We start from the raw sequence: 17,917 nt of genomic DNA on the forward strand, positions 1-17,917 counted from the left end.
AGCAGGGAGCAGGAGTAAGGGTGACGGTGAGGACCCGGGAGCAGGAGTGAGGGTGACGGTGAGGACCCGGGAGCAGGAGTGAGGGTGACGGTGAGGACCCGGGGAGCAGGGAGCAGGAGTAAGGGTGACGGTGAGGACCTGGGGAGCGGGAGTGAGGGTGACGGTGAGGACCCGGGGAGCAGGAGTGAGGGTGACGATGAGGACCCGGGAGCGGGAGTAAGGGTGACGGTGAGGACCCGGGAAGCAGGAGTAAGGGTGACGGTGAGGACCCCGGGAGCAGGAGTAAGGGTGACGGTGAGGACCCGGGGAGCAGGAGTAAGGGTGACGGTGAGGACCCGGGAGCAGGAGGAAGGGTGACGGTGAGGACCTCGGGAGCAGGAGGAAGGGTGACGGTGAGGACCCCGGGAGCAGGAGTAAGGGTGACGGTGAGGACCCGGGGAGCAGGAGTAAGGGTGACGGTGAGGACCAGGGAGCAGGAGTAAGGGTGACGGTGAGGACCTCGGGAGCAGGAGGAAGGGTGACGGTGAGGACCCGGGAGCAGGAGTAAGGGTGACGGTGAGGACCCCGGGAGCAGGAGTGAGGGTGACGGTGAGGACCCGGGGAGCAGGAGTAAGGGTGACGGTGAGGACCCGGGGAGCAGGAGTAAGGGTGACGGTGAGGACCCCGGGAGCAGGAGGAAGGGTGACGGTGAGGACCCGGGAGCAGGAGTAAGGGTGACGGTGAGGACCCGGGGAGCAGGAGTAAGGGTGACGGTGAGGACCCCGGGAGCAGGGAGCAGGAGTAAGGGTGACGGTGAGGACCCGGGAGCAGGAGTAAGGGTGACGGTGAGGACCCCGGGAGCAGGGAGCAGGAGTAAGGGTGACGGTGAGGACCCGGGAGCAGGAGTGAGGGTGACGGTGAGGACCCGGGGAGCAGGAGTGAGGGTGACGGTGAGGACCCGGGAGCAGGAGTAAGGGTGACGGTGAGGACCCGGGGAGCAGCATCAAGGACGGCAGTTCCTGGACACATAGGCTCCAGCCACTCTTGCAGCCAGCTCTTGGGCCTCCTGGCCTTGCTCACACAGACCCTGCCAGGCATCCGTGCATGCCCTCATCCCCCTATGCTGACAAGGAGTCTGCGGCTTCTTAGAGAGGCTGCTTTTCAAAGTCCTTAGAAGGTGCACTGGGTTGGTGCACTGAGGCCTCCCCGACCTGGAGGTCCTCGTATCCAGCAGGGGTCCCTGCTCTTCTGGTCATGCAGCAGAGGGGGGCATCTGTGGGAGTGCTGGGGAGTGTCTCACGAGGCTCTGGGAGGAGGGGGCCTGCACGTTGTGCTTCCCGACGTCCATGGTGCCAGTACCCCAGTGGGCCCTGTCGTGCTGGAGGTACAGCACTGGCCTCCCATATCCTGCAAGTCTCACGACCATCTCTGGCAAGCCGAAGAAGCTGGCTCCACTCTGCCAGGTCTTGTTCTGGAAAGCCCCAGGGAGGTCTAGTTACTCTCAAACCAGGGCCGCCTGCTCTGCCTGTGTGTAGCTTCTTGGATTTCCTCAACTTCTACACAGGCCACACTGCTTAACGTGGAAGAGCCTGCCAGGCACAGTGATGCACACCTGTAACCCCAGCGACCCAGGAGGCTGAGGCAGGAGGATGGCGAGGTCAAAGCGAGCCTCAGCAATTTAGTGAGGCCTTAAGCAATTTAGTGAAATATAAAAAGGGCTGAGGATGTGGCTCCGTAGTTAAGCGCCCTAGTTCAATCCCTGGCCCAAAATAAAGAAATAAATACAAATAAAGCAGAGAACTACCAAAGCACCCCTCCATTTCTTACACTAAGCCTGATGTGCCCAAATTGAAGGCCAAAATGCATACACAGAGAAGCAGCAGAGAAAAGAAGCATCTGAGCAACAACAGAGAACTCCAAGTACAGTGGCGGCTCCGAGGGCCTGGGTCCAGGGCCTGCTCCCCAGCACCGTCTGAGGAGCGGTTCCCAGGGTGTCAGCCTCGGCCAGCAGGGCTCCCGGACTCGCTCCTGGCCCCCTCCCTCACAGCTCAGCCTGGGCGGGCAGTGACCCCAGGGGGGCAGAGCGGGGCACCTGGTGTCAGGCAGGCGCGGCCCAGCGCGGTGGCCAGCAGCAGGCCTGCTCTTACCGGGGGCTGGCCGTGGCACACATCAGCACGTCGTTGAGCATGAAGAGCCGGCGCTCTTTGGTCTTGATGACTTCACCCCTGTCGTTGTAAACCGTCTCGATCACGTCGTCGGACCGGATGAGGTACCGACTTCCACTGCTGAGGAGCTGTATGTTGAAATGACACCAGTTACCACTGAGTCCACCCAGAAAATGAAAGAGGACGAGGAAAGGTCTTCCAAACAGGAGGCTGCAGCATCAGTTCCACCCAGGTGTGGGGTGCGGGGCCCGAGGTGCGCCTCTCACAGACATCAGCTTCGCAGCTGCCCTCTATGGTGAAAGGAGCCCGCCTCCCTAGAGGCGCTGACGGGCCAAGGACGCAGCCTCCCGTTACCTGTCACCTGACACGACCCCCCTGAACCTGCTGCGCCCCTCACCCTCCACTCCGGAGCCGACACCCCTTGTCTTGCAGCACCAACAACCCGCAGGCGGCTCTTGGGCCGACTACTCCCCAGTGAGTGCCAGGGAGCACGCTGGTGAGCCTCTGAGCTCTCACAGGATGCCATGTTCTAGTCCCCGGGCCAGACAGGAGTCAGGCCTCTGCCAGCTTGTGCCAGCCGACGAGTGACAGGCCCCAGAGACGTCCACTTCCCATAGTTAGTCCACAGGGGCTCAGGGTCCTGGGACCAGGGGATCTGCCGCCCTCTCGAGCCTGAACCGAGGCCACTGCCTGGCTGTACACAGGTGGTGCAGATGCCCGCCTCCCAGCTGGCCTCTCCCGAGAGCCCAGGAAGAGCCAGGCAGGTCTCACTGACGGCCACTCCACGGTGCCTGTGCCTGGCCTGGCTCACTCTGCCCACATGGATTCACATGTGCAAGAGCTGCAGGCCAGTGTGACGTCAGCTGACCACGTCAAGAACACGGCTGGCGCCTTCTCTCCTTCCTTATGAATATCCCAACGTGAGGCACTTGAGGAACTGAGGAAATGGCCGCTCAGACTGCATCCTGCGAAGTTCTCAGGGTCAGACCACTGACGGTCCTCACCAAGCAGGAAACCACTCCCACTGAGGAAAAGTGGGCATCCTAGCCACCCTGACTACGACGTGTGATCACACAGCTCCCACCACACACCTCCCGGGGCCGGGGGCCGGGGCGGCTAACAACACAGGGAGAGGCACACTGCTGCAGGAAACCTGCTCGGCAGACATGAACCTGCATCTGCACCAGTCCTCACCACAGCCAGCTCGGACCTGCAGGGGGCACGAAGGCATTGAACAGAACTCAGTGAAGCCAGAGAGCTGCTCCGGCCTTCCTGGGCGCTGGCCCAGCTGAGCAGCTCCCAAATCTAGGAACCCTTTCCCAAGAAGACTCGGAGACGGACAGACCACCAAGGTCTGCGTGAGGCCTCACCTCCGTCCCACCCGGAGACCTGAGCCCAGGGAAGGACCCCCGCCCCGTGGTGGGAGGGCTGAGGTGAGGGCCCGTCAGTGTGGAGCAGGAGCAGGCGCAGCGCACGAGGAGCGAACGTCTCTACCTTGTCCAGGTACCTTTCGTTCACTGCTTTGGCTATCTGTCTGATCTCACAGCGCTGGTCCGCGTCCCTCTTTCTTTCGTTCAACTTCTCCGCTAAGGTTTCGAGCTCTGTCAGTGCCATCTGCAGGGGCAGCCTGTCGGGGTGTCCTTTGGACGTGTTCTTCAGCATGTCCTGGGAGCAAGAGGTAAAAGGCAGGCGGTCAGCACACACATGCTTCCAGCTGCTGTGCTCGACGGCACCACTCAGCGGGATGGGGGACGACAGTGTGGCCTCGGCTGGGAGAGGGCTGCAAGCAGAGTGAGCCTTGGGCAGCTCCTTTCACAACAGCAAATGGAGTGACTAGTGCAAAACACAGCGCTCTGCTGTCATCCCAGGGGCATGGGAGACTGAGGCAGGAGGATCGCAAGTTTGAGGCCAGCATCAGCAACTTAGCAAGAACCTAAGCAACTCAGGAAGGCCCTGTCTCTAAGTAAAATATGAAAAGGTTGTCTTAGAAAGGGTCTCTACGAATGTGACCAAGTGGTTGGTGCCTTTCTCATCTAGAGCCTGGCACACCTACCCATGCACAGATGCGTCCTCAATAACCCTTTCCCCTGGGTTTCCCAGCAGTGGTGAGTGTGCAGCAGTGCCGTGCGGTGCCCAGCAGGGCCAAGTGCCCAGCGCCTCCCAAACCTGCTCCGGACAGCAGAGCTCTCGGGGCGCGCACAGGCAGACCTGGCAGGCCTGCTGAGCCTCTCCCCCAACAGCACCGCCGGCTCTCACCCGTGCCCCACCCTGGTCACTCCCACGATATCTCAAGTTCGCACTGCGGTCACATCTGTCTGTGGTCAGTGATTTCAATGTCACTATTGTCATTGTTCTGGGGCGCCGCGTACTGTGTCCACAGAGAACAGTGATCTAACAGCATCCATTCTGAGGGCTCCCAGGCTCTCCCCGCTCTGTGGCCTCCCCACCTCCTGGCACACACTCAATGAGACCCACAATGACCCTGCGGGGGCCAAGTGCTCGAGGGAAAGGAAGCACCCGCAGCTCCCCTGTGACCAAAGGCGCGACTGAGCCTGGAGAGGAAGGCAGTCGGAGCAGACGGCTGGGTCTAACCCTCCTGCACCACAGCCAGACTGAGGACGCGGAGGAGGTTCCCGCAGGACGCGGAGGCGCGGCTCCCGTGAACACAGGGCGGTGAGGGGGCTGTCACCTGGGGGCTACAGGTGACTGTGTCCTGCCATTCCCCATGAAAAGTGCCTGAGAGCACCATCAGGAGACACTCAGCCACCCTCCAGGTGAGGCCCATCCGCTGGCAGGTGCCAGGGCCCTGCGACTGCCTGCAGACTGCAAGTCTCTTGCAGCGATCCCACGTGCCCTGCCCAACCTGCCACCCAATGGCACACAGAGGCTGCTTCGGTGCACAATGTGAGAGTGGGCTGGCCGGAGCCCCGTCTCCTTACCTGGAGCAGAAGGATGAACTGCGGGAACCTCTGGATGGGCTTCATCATCAGGCTGTGGAGCGTGACCCTGTCTGGACTGCTCTCCTGGCTCTGCTGTGGGGAGAGCACGGCTCACTGCGGAGGCCAGCCACCTGCTGGGCTGCGTTCCCATCACACAGATGGGGTGCCCCGACAGGTATCCAGACCTGCAGGCGGCCCTTACTCCAGGAGGAAAGAATCCATCCACCTGTGAGAAACACTCCGTGCCCTCTTCTGGGGAGAGCCCGGGGCCACGGCTTTCCCAGAAGGGCCATGTTTTCCACTTAGGTGCCTGGCTCAGTCCTGGCCAGTCTGGCCCAGGAGAGGACGCCCGCCTCTCTGCCGCTTGGAGCAGAAGAAGGTCCTGGTGCCCAAGGGTCACCTGGACCCACCTCTCTGTGCCTCGCAGGAGACATCGACTGGGTCGGACCACTGACCAGCTGAGGCTGTGGGCAGTCCCGACCTGGGGCTGCACCTGGTGTCCTCAGCTCTCCCAGCATGGGCAGCCACACAGTGCCCTAGAGCACGGCTAGCTGTGCCACCCCAAGATGCAGGACAGCCAGCACACCCATCCGTGGTGCTGCGTGGCCTCCACGCCACGGCCGACACCTCAGAGGCTGCAGCCACGTCCTCAGAGGGAGTGAGGTGGCTACGCGTCACGCTTCTTCCCCCAAGAGACAGACACGGACAGCCTCGGGACTCGGCACTGCAGCCCCCGCCTGGGCAACTGCGACGGCCCACTCTGGCGATAAGGGAGGCGGGGACACTCGGCTTAGAGGACAGCGCTGTGCACGCGCCCTGGCCGCAGCCTCCTGCGTGGCTACCTGACCTCACTCCAGTGCCTGCTGGGGAACCACTGTCCACCATGCAAATCCAGAGTCAGCAGGGCCCGGCGCTTGCTCCAACAGGCGCCAGGAGGCACAGGACCCCCACCCGGCCACATGGGGACTCTCCTCGGGGTCTGCCTTCCCAGGGCTCTGCTTGCCACCCTGACTCAGAGGGGCATCTCCAACCCAAAATCTTGCCTAGGCTTCCTTCACCCCAGGAAGGTGGCCAAGGCAGCTGTGGGAGCTGACCTTCACTGTCTGTCCACCGTATGCTTTCAAGGATGGACAAGAGTTACTTTCAAAAGCTACCTTTGAGGCCCCAAACCATAGCTAAGGCTCTGTGGGTACAGCCACCTCTGTTACAACTCCATGCCTGCAGGGGGGGGTCTGCAAAGGGCACCCTGAGTGCTTCCCCTGAACTCACCTTCCACGGGCACCCAACCCCGGGGCCACGTGCTCACCTTCAGGAATTCCAGGAAAGCAGGCTTCGCGGCACAGGTCTTCTTGAGCATGGCCACGGCTGTGCTGAAGTTGTTCACGTACTCGCTGTAGGCGTCCAGCACCATGGACTTGGAGAACTGTGGCAAGGGGGAGGGCGACACGTGGCGTCCAAGCACTGCCCCCCAGCCCAGGGTGGCCCTCCAGGCCTGCCAGGGTCCTGCGGCCTTCCCTCTGCCCACTGTGGAGCTCCCTGTGGCTGGCTGGCCTCACCTTCCCCACCTCCCCCTCTCAGTCCTTATTCTAAACTGTGCTGATCTGGGTTTCCACTGTGACGTCCTCCCGCCCCACAGACGGCCCTCTCTGCTTCCTGCCTAGCTGCCCTTGCTGGACTCAACCTGCACTAGAGAGCAAGGATCACTAGGTGGTGGTCCAGCTCTCTGAGACACGGGCGTCCACCTTCCCCAGGAACACAGGGCAGGACAACAATGCTTCTCAGGCTCGGGTCCCCTACCCTGTGCGTTCATTTTCCTAAAGACACACACGTTTCAAGAAGCAGGTACAGTTGCCCCTGGCATCAATTCCAGAGACTTGAAAATCGTTCCATGTTCTTCCCTGAGGATCTGTGTGTCCTCAGAAAGTCAGCACCCCAACCCCAGTAGGGACCAGGGTGACTGCTACTGAGAGAGGCAGGCTGCCACCTCAATGGCAGCTTACAAAAGGCCCCCACCTTAAAACAGGTTTCCAGGGTAAATCTGAAATAAATACAGAGCCCAGGCAGAAAACGTAAAGTAAGTATCCAGTATTCTTCTGTCTGCCATAAGGTTCTGTGAAGGGTATCGTGCGGATCTTTTGGTAAGAACTTGGTTTCCACATTATCTTCAAAACATCCTACAAAGAAAACCTGCCTTTTGCCATGAGAATAGCATTCGTTTAATAAGCACTTGAAAACTCCAAGCTTACACCCACTGGTAGCATCACTTTCTTAAACGATTACAGAAACCCCTTTGTTCTCTCCACAGCTTCTAGGTAGAGGCAGAAATCCAGCCAGCACATGACAGGGAAGACCCCACCAGGGCCGGGATAAAATGGCCCAAAGCTGCCCAGGCAGGAACTCAGCGCAGGGGTTTCTGGCAGCTGCTTCTCCTGCCAGGAAACGTCAATGAAGCTGTTGCAACATGACTTTCCTTGCTGTGCTGCGGGGCCCAGACCTGGACCTACACACATTGAGGACAACACCACGTGTCTTCCTACCACACGTGTTCTACCTTCCCAGGCCTGGGCGACTCTGAGCCCAGAAAGTAAGACGGAGGCAGGAGGGCCCAGCGAGAGGGCGCTTCCTGACCCTCTGCAATGCCACCAACAAGTGGGTCCTCCTTCCGCAACTCACCAGCAGAGCCAGCGACGCTGGTGCGTCCAAGACCAACATGGCACGACCTCAAGCAGATCCAGGCACACCCTTTGCCTGACCCTCTCTGGCTCCCCCGGCCTCCCTGGAAGGCCCCTGGTTGTTCCCTTGAATGCACTGGGTCAGGGCACTGCCACCTCCGAACCGGGTCCTGTGGCTCTCCAGTGCTCTGGGGGCGCAGCCCTGATCCTACATGACGATGCCACACATCCGTGGCCAAACAGCCCGCAAGGGGAAGGGGACTCGCACAAGCCCCGGGGCTTTGGGTAGCGGCTGGATTACCGAAGCCACAAAGACGTCGCCAATGGTCTCCACGGCATCCCACTCGGACACGCGGCTGGCCAGCGCGATCTGGAACATGGAGTGGCACTGCAGGATCTCCCTGACCCGGTAGAACACCACCTTCCGCTTCCTGTCACTCAGGAGCCGCGGTTCCGTCTCCGACAGCGGCTTCTCATATTGCTGAAGCCACAGCAAGTGCAGCACAGACAGGTCGAGGGAGGGAAAGAACACCTGAGAATAGCTCAGCCAGTGACCCTGACTTCAAGACAGACAGCAGGACACCCGACGCCAGAACACAGACAACACTTCCAGAGTTTTCAAACGTGAATACTCTGTGTTCATAAATATATAAAACTTACAGGTGCATGTAAAACATGTGTGATCAAGAGTACCTAAGTAAACAAGGGTGATAAAAAACAAGTGGTACCTCCAGAATCCTCTTAAGAGCATCAACATAGTTCTTTTCACTTTCAACAATGGAACCCAGAATATATCTTCTCACAACCTATTAGAAATTTGGAAACAGAATGGGAGAAAATTGCTTCAGATACATACAAATAAACTTTAATACTAAGTTGAGATTTGTTGCTGAAAGTAAGTTTTTTTGTTTTTTTTTTTGTACCAGGGACTGAACTCAGGGGCACTCGACCACTGAGCCACATCCCCAGCCCTATTTTGTATTTTATTTAGAGGCAGGGTCTCACTGAGTTGCTTGGGGGCTTCACTATTGCTGAGGCTGGCTTTGAACTCGAGATCCTCCTGCCTCAGCCTCCTGAGCCGCTGGGATTATAGGTGTGTGCTGTCGTGTCTGGTTCCTAAGTTTTGTTTTTTAAATAGTAGGTACAGAAAACCTCCAAAATCCTCTTAAATATTTTAAATGTTTTGTTCAGTAGCATTACAGGTATAAAATTCCTCTATTAATATAATTGTATGACCTTTTAAGTCTCAAATTATAAACCATAACTACAGCAGGAAAAATAAAACCGTAGTACTAAAAACAAACAAAGTCACTAACGTAACAATAGTAAGCTGAATCAACAATTGTACTTCATGTGCCCAACACCGTTAGATGATATTTCATGTATAATTAATTATAAAAAGCCAGTTGCAGTTTTGGTCAAAGAATGCTATTAGCAACACTCATTGAAATCATTATTCCAAAGTCATGGGAACACAGAGAGCTTGCTGAGTGTGGAGGGACTGGTTCTGTGGCTTCCTTTCTGCCCAAAGACCCTGTGACCATGCAAAGGTCCCCCTGTGATGCCAGGTGTGCAGGGGAGGAGTCACTCCGGTCACAGAGGGTGCTTGCCTCCCCAAGGCTCACACATCTCCCTGCTCTGCCTCTCAGCACTGAAGCCCAGGGAGTGCAGACCTGGGCCTTGAGGTGCCTGCAAGAGGCTGACACCAACACCTGGCATGTCACCTGAGCACTGCAGCAGGAGTCGGCCCATGTGTGGAAAACCAGGCAGGGTGTCACAGCAGAGCTGCACCAGGGCCTGCGTGTGCATGCACACGTACACACATGCCACACCTCACACAATGCACATGTTGCACCCTACACGCATACACACATCATACTTCACAGTGCGCATGCCATCCCACATATGTGCACATGCTACACCTCACACACGCACATGCCACACATGTACAGCCACACCTAACACGTGTATACACACCTCACACCTCACACGTGCACACACACGCAGACATCACGCCACACATGTAGATACACACCACAGGTGGATACATGCTACACCTCACACACTAGCCAAGGTCCTACTGAGTGATAGTGGCTGAGGGTGCTGCAGTGCCACCTGGTGGACAAAGAGCATTTTCCAGAGAGGAAACGCCTGCTGTTGATTCCAGAATAACCAAGATTCATGGAATCATCATTCTCTTTACAAAACAGAGTACAGATTTAATTCATAAAAATAAGAAAAACAAATCCTTCCAGAACACCTACGGAAAAGTATATGTTTCTTACAATACAGGTGTGGCTGGGGTTGGAGACAAACAGGACTGAGTAACCCAGTAGCCACAGCATGACCTTGACCTTGACCTTGGCTGGCTCACAGGCACGGGCTGAGCAGACTCTCCATTCTAAAATGATCCTCACATCTTCAAATCTCCCCCATTCTTCCTTCCAAAACTCGGCCCCCACACACCATCTCAAGGGTCAGGCCCCCTGCGTGTGTGCGCATGTGCGTCCTGAGATGCTAGGAACACATGAGGTCAAGGTGCTGAACTGGTATGCGATATTAAAATGCAAGACCAAAAGCAATCTCCCAGATTCCATGCCACTGCAGGTAACGTCCACCTTCGTGGGCAGCTAGAATTGACATATCAAGTAACATGCCCAGATTGGGTGGGGGGACAAGAGAGGGTCCAGTGTCTTCCCAACAATGACCAATCCAAGTGTTAGGGTGTAAACAAGTCAAGATGGCGCCTGGCATTTTGCCAGAGGGAGTGGTTTGTGAAGTAACGCCAGGGAGCCATTAAGTGTGGAGATTCCTTATTGGTTGACTGCTGTATCTAGTTTATGTTAATTAGATAAGCTGTGTGGAATGTATATATACCCCTCCTGTCCTACAATAAACGGCTCCCACTCCTGCTGCATCAATGTACACAAGCTGCTCGTCACCCCCCCCAGTTACTTTGCTGCAGCCGGACTGCGGCAATCAAGGTCGAGGAAGAGAATGTGCAAAACAGAAGGAATAAACAAGGGGAAGTGGACCACCAAGGAGGGCAACTGACTTGAAGGACACAGGTCTGGTGGAGGAGCCAGACCAGGGAGGTTCTGGACCAGTCCACAGCCACCCTGCTAGGCACAACATGCATGGGACAAGGAGGGTGACAGGCAGGACGCAGTGTCCTCAGAAACCAGCGGTCTTTTTCCGGAAATGAACAAGGGCTTCCTCCATCCCCGGAAGCAGGGTCGTAAAGTATGCTCAGCACACAGCCTTCCCAGCTAGTCATGTTACCTTTTTCCCATTTTTCAAAGGCGAAAAGAAAGGGAATTCAAAAGCACCTCCTCCAGTTTAACCTTTAAAGACAAAACTCCCACGAAGAATGCAGCTAACAATAGCAAAATCGAACCATGGGAACCTGACTGTAAAAAGCAAGCTGAATGGAAAACACCGCATCCTAGTGCTGGAGGGAAGCAGCAGCCCAGACCCAACTCTGGCCTTTAGAGCTGCCGTGCTGTGAGGGAGCGCCCAAAGCCCTTCCTCTGCATTATCTCTGTTGGGTGTGTGGGAGACCCCCCTTCTGAGACATCATGGAATCCTTTACCCTTCCCCCTCCTCTCCAAAGGGCGCCAAGCCAAGAGCACCAAATTCAGGTCTCCTTGACCAATCCCCATAGGACCCAGTGTCTGCTCGCTGAGTCACCCTGCCAATCAGCACCAGCCACGTCCCCTATGCCACCCTTCTTAAGCCAAAGCTTGTGTAGGCACAAGCTCTCTCCTCTGTCCTCTTCCTCTTCTTTCTCTCCTGTCTCTACCCTTTCTCTTTCTCTCTCTTTTCCTGTGCTCTCTTTCTCTCTGCCTCTCCCTTTCTTCCCCTTTGGGTTGAATTTCCGTCTCGCCTTCCAATCTCCCTAGTTCTTCCTGCATGGCCAGGAAGACCTCATTAGCTACTAGCACTGCCATTTCACAAAGAGCAGAGAATGGGCTCAAAGGCAGCATGGGGTCCTTGCTTAGCATCTGGATGGCCATCTTTTTTTTTAATATTTATTTTTTAGTTGTAGTTGGACACAATATTTTTATTTCATTCATATATTTCTATGTGGTGCTGAGGATCGAACACAGGGTCTTGCATGTGCAAGGCGGGTGCTCTACTGCTGAGCCACAACCCCAGCCCCTGGATGGCCATCTTAAAGAAAAAGTGTCACTTTCCTGCCCAAGGGCGTTTCTGAGAAAGGCTCACCACTCCCTCATACCAACCCCATCCTTGACCTTCTCCCCCATCCCTCTCCGCTCCCCCATGAAAGTCCTAGAACCCAAGCCTGTTTTGCCTCTCTCCTGTAGAGATGGCCTTTATTGTCAACTGTGACAAATAAACTCTCCGGTGTATGTCTGCCTGGCCTCCATCTTTCATTTCTCATTTACCGTCTCGCTCCTCCTTTCCCTTCAGTAAGTGCCTCACTGGACCAAATGACGAGCTCCATCCCAGTGGCAGACCTGGGGGTTGGACAAGCCTTGGCAGGACACTACTGTGACAGGGGTTCACTTGATGCTTTGACTATATCCCTTGGGGCTTTGAAACTTAAATATTTTTTTCTTTTTCCCTAAACTTCTCCTCCCTGATCTTCTTTTCCCTGGTCTTCTCCCTGATCCTCTCCTCCTAATGTCATTTTCTCTGAATCTCCTCTATAAAGCCTCCTGTTCCTGCACACAGGCAGAATCACAGCCTTTGGAATAGGATTGGCATGGGGGCCAAGGACCTAGCTTTGCTCTGAACCTTTCAAAACCAAGGGCTCCAGGGAATCGCTGTGCAGCTAGGACAGCTGAATGGCCAGGAGCTGGGGTTGCTGGGCCAGCACCCTCCGGCCTGCGGTGGCCTCCGCTGCTGAGTCCTACACACACCTAGAGTGGGACATCATCCTGGACCCCATGCATGGAACAGGAAGTAGACAGGCTGGGGTGTAGGAGCCTCCACTCACACAAGCCCTGCAGACCTAGTCTGCAAACCCGGAGTCACACACACTTGCTGTCCATTCATAGCCTGCTCTTCTCTTGGCCACTCTTCTCTCCCTCCCCAGTTCCTCTCCGCTCCCCCAAACCCCCCGGCCCTGTTCCTCTCCGCTCCCCCAACCCCCCCAACCCCTCACTCCCCCCCCACCCCGTTCCTCTCCGCTCCCCCAACCTCCCCCGTACCTCTCCGCTTCCCAGGTCTCCTCCAACCCTCTCTGCTGCCCCGGCCTCCCCCACCCTCCCCGCTCCCCCTGCCTCCCCCTTCCTCTCCGCTCCCTCAGCCTCCCCCTCGGTACTAGGGAAACGTCAACCTGCCTTTCGGGCAGAAAATTGACAGCTCCTAGGTATCCTTTTTAACTTTTAAAAAACTCTTGACCATCCCGCTTAGCATCTTTATGTTGCCTTCCTTGCCTGTCACCGACACATCACCTGTCGATGTTGTTTAGTCACTCTCTCCGTCTATACACTGGTCCATCTCTCACTCACCCCTGACCGTAACTGTCCGTCTGTTATCCATCCATCTGCCCTTCACCTATCCAGCCATCATCCCTGGTTCTTGTATCCATCACCCACCCATCAGCCATCTATCTGTCCACTCATCTCTCCATCTGTCCATGGTCTGCACCATGCTACAACGTGGAACAGAAAAGAACTCAAAAGAACTTGGAAAAGAACTCAAACCCCATCCAAAAGTTCATGCCCTGCCCGTAAATCCCCTCAAACTCTGTGGCATTATTCTTGCTTTTTAAGTTCTCTTTTCCCTTCACCCAAAGATGACCAGATAGAAACCACTAATTTTTTTTTCTCCCTTTGCCATTTATGATCAATTTTAAGACATGAGGATTATTCCAGTAGCTCCTGAAAACTGTTTTCATCTTAATTGTGGCTCCTGTGAACATATACTGACTTTACCACATCACACACTGGCTCTTTGTAAAAGGACCACAACAACACAAACTTGTAAGAGTTGTTGCTGCAAAGACTGCAATTACTACACATTCCTCAAAATTCCACAAGAGATGGCATTCAGAACACTTCAGGACAAAGTGACCTGACGGAGACTGCGGTAAGACCTGGGACCCCCTGGGAGGGCCCTGCTGTGTGCAGCTGGGGACCAAAGGCAGGCAGTGGCGACTGAGTGGACAGAGGGCAGGGTGCCAGACAGCAGGCACCGACCCACCAGCGCGTGAACACTCGAGTGTCTTCCCACTGGCCCAGAGCACCTGGGCCTTGCCAGCTCGACCCACCTGCTGCTGGGATAAACCCTCGGGCATTGGTGTCAGGATGGCCTCTGGGTGCTTGCAGTCCACGTCAATGAACAGACTCTGCTCCTCATCGAGACCAGACCTGTGATCTTGAGAAAGGTGAAGACCCATGAATCTCACATTCAGATCATGCACTCAGACGCAGCACAGAAAAGTCAGCTGTCGCATGAACCGCTCATATAGACGTTTCCATCTCTACGCTAACTTTCCTCCCAGCTACTGTTGACTTGAAATTTTAACAACCCAAACAAAATACCCATGAGGAAACTACAGTGTCAATATTTGAAACTGAGGTGTCACTTGGATAGCTGGGAAGGTAGCGTGACGACAAATGTTCTGGTTTCTCAGCCTACGTGGTCTGAGACCAGGAAGCAAGCAGGTGCCGAGACAGCTCGGAACAAAGCACTTAGGTCAGTGGACACTCAGGTGGGACTTCCAGTGTTCCTGACTTTGTCTTCTTCTCAGACAAAAGTCTAGAAAAGGACAGTTTCCCCCAAACCAAGAAGTTCAAACTGAAACTAAAATGATTTTTAAATGCCAGTCTCCACCAGATGGCTAGAAGACAGAGCCAGGAGCCTTTAAGAGAGCAGCCTGAGCTCTCCAACTCCGAGACCCCAAACCCTGGCTGCACAGAGACTAGCTGTGGGGCTTCCCACAGACGTGCCCAGACCCCTCCCTCGGAGGCTGCAGGGCTGGGGTGGGGGATGGGCACGCGGCCTCTCTGAGCACTTTTGGGGTGATTCTGTATAAACCCAGACCTAAGTTCGTGCTAGTTTAGTGAGGTGCTCAGGGAATGGAGCCAGAGGGCTCAGGCACCTGTCTGTTGAGTGCTGCAGCTCCCCGGCAGACGCCCAAGACCACCTGCTAAGCCAGAGGTGCACCACAGCTCCTCTCATGGCCTGCACCATCCCTTGTCCCTCGGGGTACTGTCGGGACGTGGATCCTGCTGGGGCCTGGGCGGGGCCAGGCTGGACATTTCTGACCCACTCCGTCATCCAGGTCCCAGACGGACAGAGGTTCTCCTGCAGGCGGCAGTCTCTGGGAGGCAGAGACCCACAGAATGTGTGCAGGTCCCAGCTGCTCCACCTGAGGACCCTGCAGGTGCTGCTGGAGACCAGGCAGAGGCCATCTCCATGGCAGCGCCCTCGCCTGGTGCCGGGATGCTGCTGGCGCTCTCCTGGGGAGCAGACTTTGCAGCACATTTCCCTAGAATGCTCGAGTCTCTCTCCTTCACCAGTGAGGCCACGGCGGTCCTGACGGCCTCCGTCTGGCTAACTCCAATTCCACACAGGGCTCCTCAGCTGTTGCCTGCAGAGACACCTGCTGCCGAGTGCCATGCACACCAGCACCCGTGTGTGGATACAGCCATCCAGGAAACAGGTGCTCCAGACCCGTCAGGGCCGCGGAGCTCCACGGCCCTCCCACAGCCCAACCCCGGTGTCCGTGCAGGGAGGACTCCCTTGGACGTCAGCGACCCGGCCTGCAGCTCACTGCCAGCACAATACTGTGTCCAGGGCCCCAAGGCAAGACCTAGGAAAACGCGGAAATCTGACCCAGTGAAGAGGTACCAGAATCCCGCCGAGACGGCTGCCTGCTTGGCTTGTGACTGTCCCCACAGGAAGACCACCAGGAGCCTGTCCACACAACCACTGTGCAGGCTCGGGAAACTCACCGGGGTCCCTGGCCACTATCCTGTGTAGGAAAGGGCATGAGATGGGGGGACAGCACAGAGGGGGGGAATGGCGGCCCCACTGGGGGAGAGCACGGAGTCGGCTGCCCAGAGCCCTCCTTTACTGTCTTCTGCTTACTGTGTGTGCCCCTGTGGTGACCTGGGGACTCTCAGCCTAGCAGTGAGGGACCCCTCCACTTGAGGGGGCAGGTTGGGGTAGCTGGGCTGACCCAAACCTCTCCAGCAAGAAGGGCCAGCTCCAGGACCACGGAGGCCAAGGAACTTGGGTCACATGGCACAAGTTCAGGGTCCTGACCTTGAGATATGAGGGACTTGGTCCTGATGAAGGAGCGGCCCCTCTTCACCGCGGCTCTCGTCTTCTCCAGCCCGTCCTTGGTGCCCTCCCTGGCCGCCTTCATGAGCTTCTGCATCTGCAGGGAGAGGGAGTGGGTGAGGAGGCACCCAGGACTTGGGCCGCTGGGCTGGGTGTTTTAAAAGAGTACTGTCAAGTAGGCTGGCTTGAGGCGGAGCCCGAGTGTGTATGGCTCTGTGGCTTTTCCTATCTCATTTATCTGTAAAAATGAAAGGTAAACAGGGACCTGGGACAGCACCCACCCTGCCGCAGCCTCTGAACGCTAGACCTCACTCTACCCCTCTCACTCAGAGCTCGGCAGAGCCCCTGGCACTGAAGCCACAGAGGCCAAGCTGGCCAAGGCACGCCCGGCACCACGCGGCGGGACGGCCCACTGCACTCATGTGGCTCCAACCTCCTGCGTTCTCCACAGGGCCCTTCCTGAGATGCCCATGAGCAGGCATGGTCAGCTGCTTAGCGGTGCCTCTATAATGGTCACCAGACCCCTCCAGAGCATGGAGCCAAAGGCAAGGCAGTCAGGCGGTGGTAGACACGTGGGGAAGAAGTGAGGGACAAGTAGACGCTCGACATCCCCTAAGGCAACTGCCAACAGCACTCAGGAGCCCTGGGCTCGTGCTGGGACTGACTTCCACCCTGAAGACCTGACGCTTCAGGGACTGGCCAGTGCCTGCTCAATGTCCTCTTTCTGAGTACACCCAAGTGGCCCTTCAGGGGACCAGACAGCCCCATGCAGCCCACGGCCCCACCTCTGCCCCCTTCATGTGACAGGGCACTGCAGTGAGCTGGCAGCCCTGAAGGGTTCTCCCCAAGGCCCCGGGCTCCTTCCTATGGGCACCTCTGGCTGCCATCCAACATGCTCACCCCAGTCTGTGAGACACCCCCACAGGCACCCAGACTCCAGCTCCCAGCCTGAACTGGGCCATTCTCTCCAACTACTAAAACACGGAAGCCACTCTTGCCCGCTGCACGCCTGCACAACAGTGGACCATCCACGGCTGGCCAGCCTACGTGGCTGGGTGGCTTCTCACACATGCCTCTGCCCCTCACCCTGGGGGGCCTCACATCCACTCACTGCAGGTCCCTCTAGGTCCTGCTCCTTCCTCACACCAGAGCTGGGCGGCTCCCTGCACCTGGTGCCCAGCCTGACCATGTGTGAAGCTGAGGATGGCTGCTAGACAGGACAGCCCCATGCTGGGTGGCAAAGCAGCGTGGCCTGGGGCTCATCCCTGGCCATATCCCTGCCCAGGCCTCCTGGCTCTGCAGGATTTTCTTCTTCCTGAATGAAAGGTGTCCACCGGGTCTGGTTTCACATGTCTTCTGATCCAAGCTCGGCTAAGTGGGCTACTCTGCACTGCACCCCTTCCCCAGGGCCTGGGGCCCCTAGGAGGCCCTGGAGGCAACCCACCATCCCAGACCTGCCACCCTGGCTCTGCTCGGTCCTGTGGAGTCAACCAGAAGGGCCTCCTGCCGCTAGTACTATTCAGGGAAGGACACGTCACGCACAGCGCAGGGTCAAGATGCGGTCGAGGGGAATTACTTGACAGTGCTCTTTTAAAACACATCCAAAGAACTGACCTTTGCAGTGTCCATACCCAGCAGTTCTGAAACATCTTGGCCTGGGAGCTATTCTTTACTCCCTTAAAAACTGTCGTTATGAGTATTCTTTGTGGTGTTGGGGCCTCGTGGGTGCTAAGCATGTGCCCTACCACTGAGCTACGCCCCAGCCCTTCCAAGCCAAAGGAGACTCCTAGGAGCATGAGTTTATCTGGGTTTTATTAACAGAAAGTGACTGTAGCAGAAATTAAAACTGAGAATCTCCGACTACTTTTATTAATTTTTATTTAAAAAATAAACCCACGAC

The 17,917-nt window shown here is 56.6% G+C and overlaps 1 protein-coding gene across 9 annotated transcripts in view; it reads right to left on the reverse strand.

Annotated features, from left to right (window-relative positions):
• The window catches only part of ARHGEF10 (Rho guanine nucleotide exchange factor 10), a 147,199-nt gene that overhangs the window by 94,861 nt on the left and 34,421 nt on the right, over positions 1 to 17,917 (reverse strand). For 5 of the 9 annotated variants that reach the window (XM_081269100.1, XM_081269103.1, XM_081269102.1 and 2 more), the window contains 8 exons: positions 16,000 to 16,114; positions 13,997 to 14,103; positions 8,484 to 8,561; positions 8,057 to 8,236; positions 6,390 to 6,506; positions 5,084 to 5,176; positions 3,639 to 3,809; positions 2,127 to 2,272 (listed from right to left, as the gene is read on the reverse strand). In XM_081269100.1, the coding sequence (XP_081125226.1) occupies positions 2,127 to 2,272; positions 3,639 to 3,809; positions 5,084 to 5,176; positions 6,390 to 6,506; positions 8,057 to 8,236; positions 8,484 to 8,561; positions 13,997 to 14,103; positions 16,000 to 16,114 (1,007 nt within the window). The remainder of the gene's footprint in view (positions 1 to 2,126; positions 2,273 to 3,638; positions 3,810 to 5,083; positions 5,177 to 6,389; positions 6,507 to 8,056; positions 8,237 to 8,483; positions 8,562 to 13,996; positions 14,104 to 15,999; positions 16,115 to 17,917) is intronic. The other 4 variants (XM_081269101.1, XM_081269106.1, XM_081269105.1 and 1 more) reach the window with 4 other exon arrangements.

Source organism: Spermophilus citellus, assembly GCF_964194105.1.
Source record: "Spermophilus citellus genome assembly, chromosome: 16".
Taxonomy (NCBI): domain Eukaryota; kingdom Metazoa; phylum Chordata; class Mammalia; order Rodentia; family Sciuridae; genus Spermophilus; species Spermophilus citellus.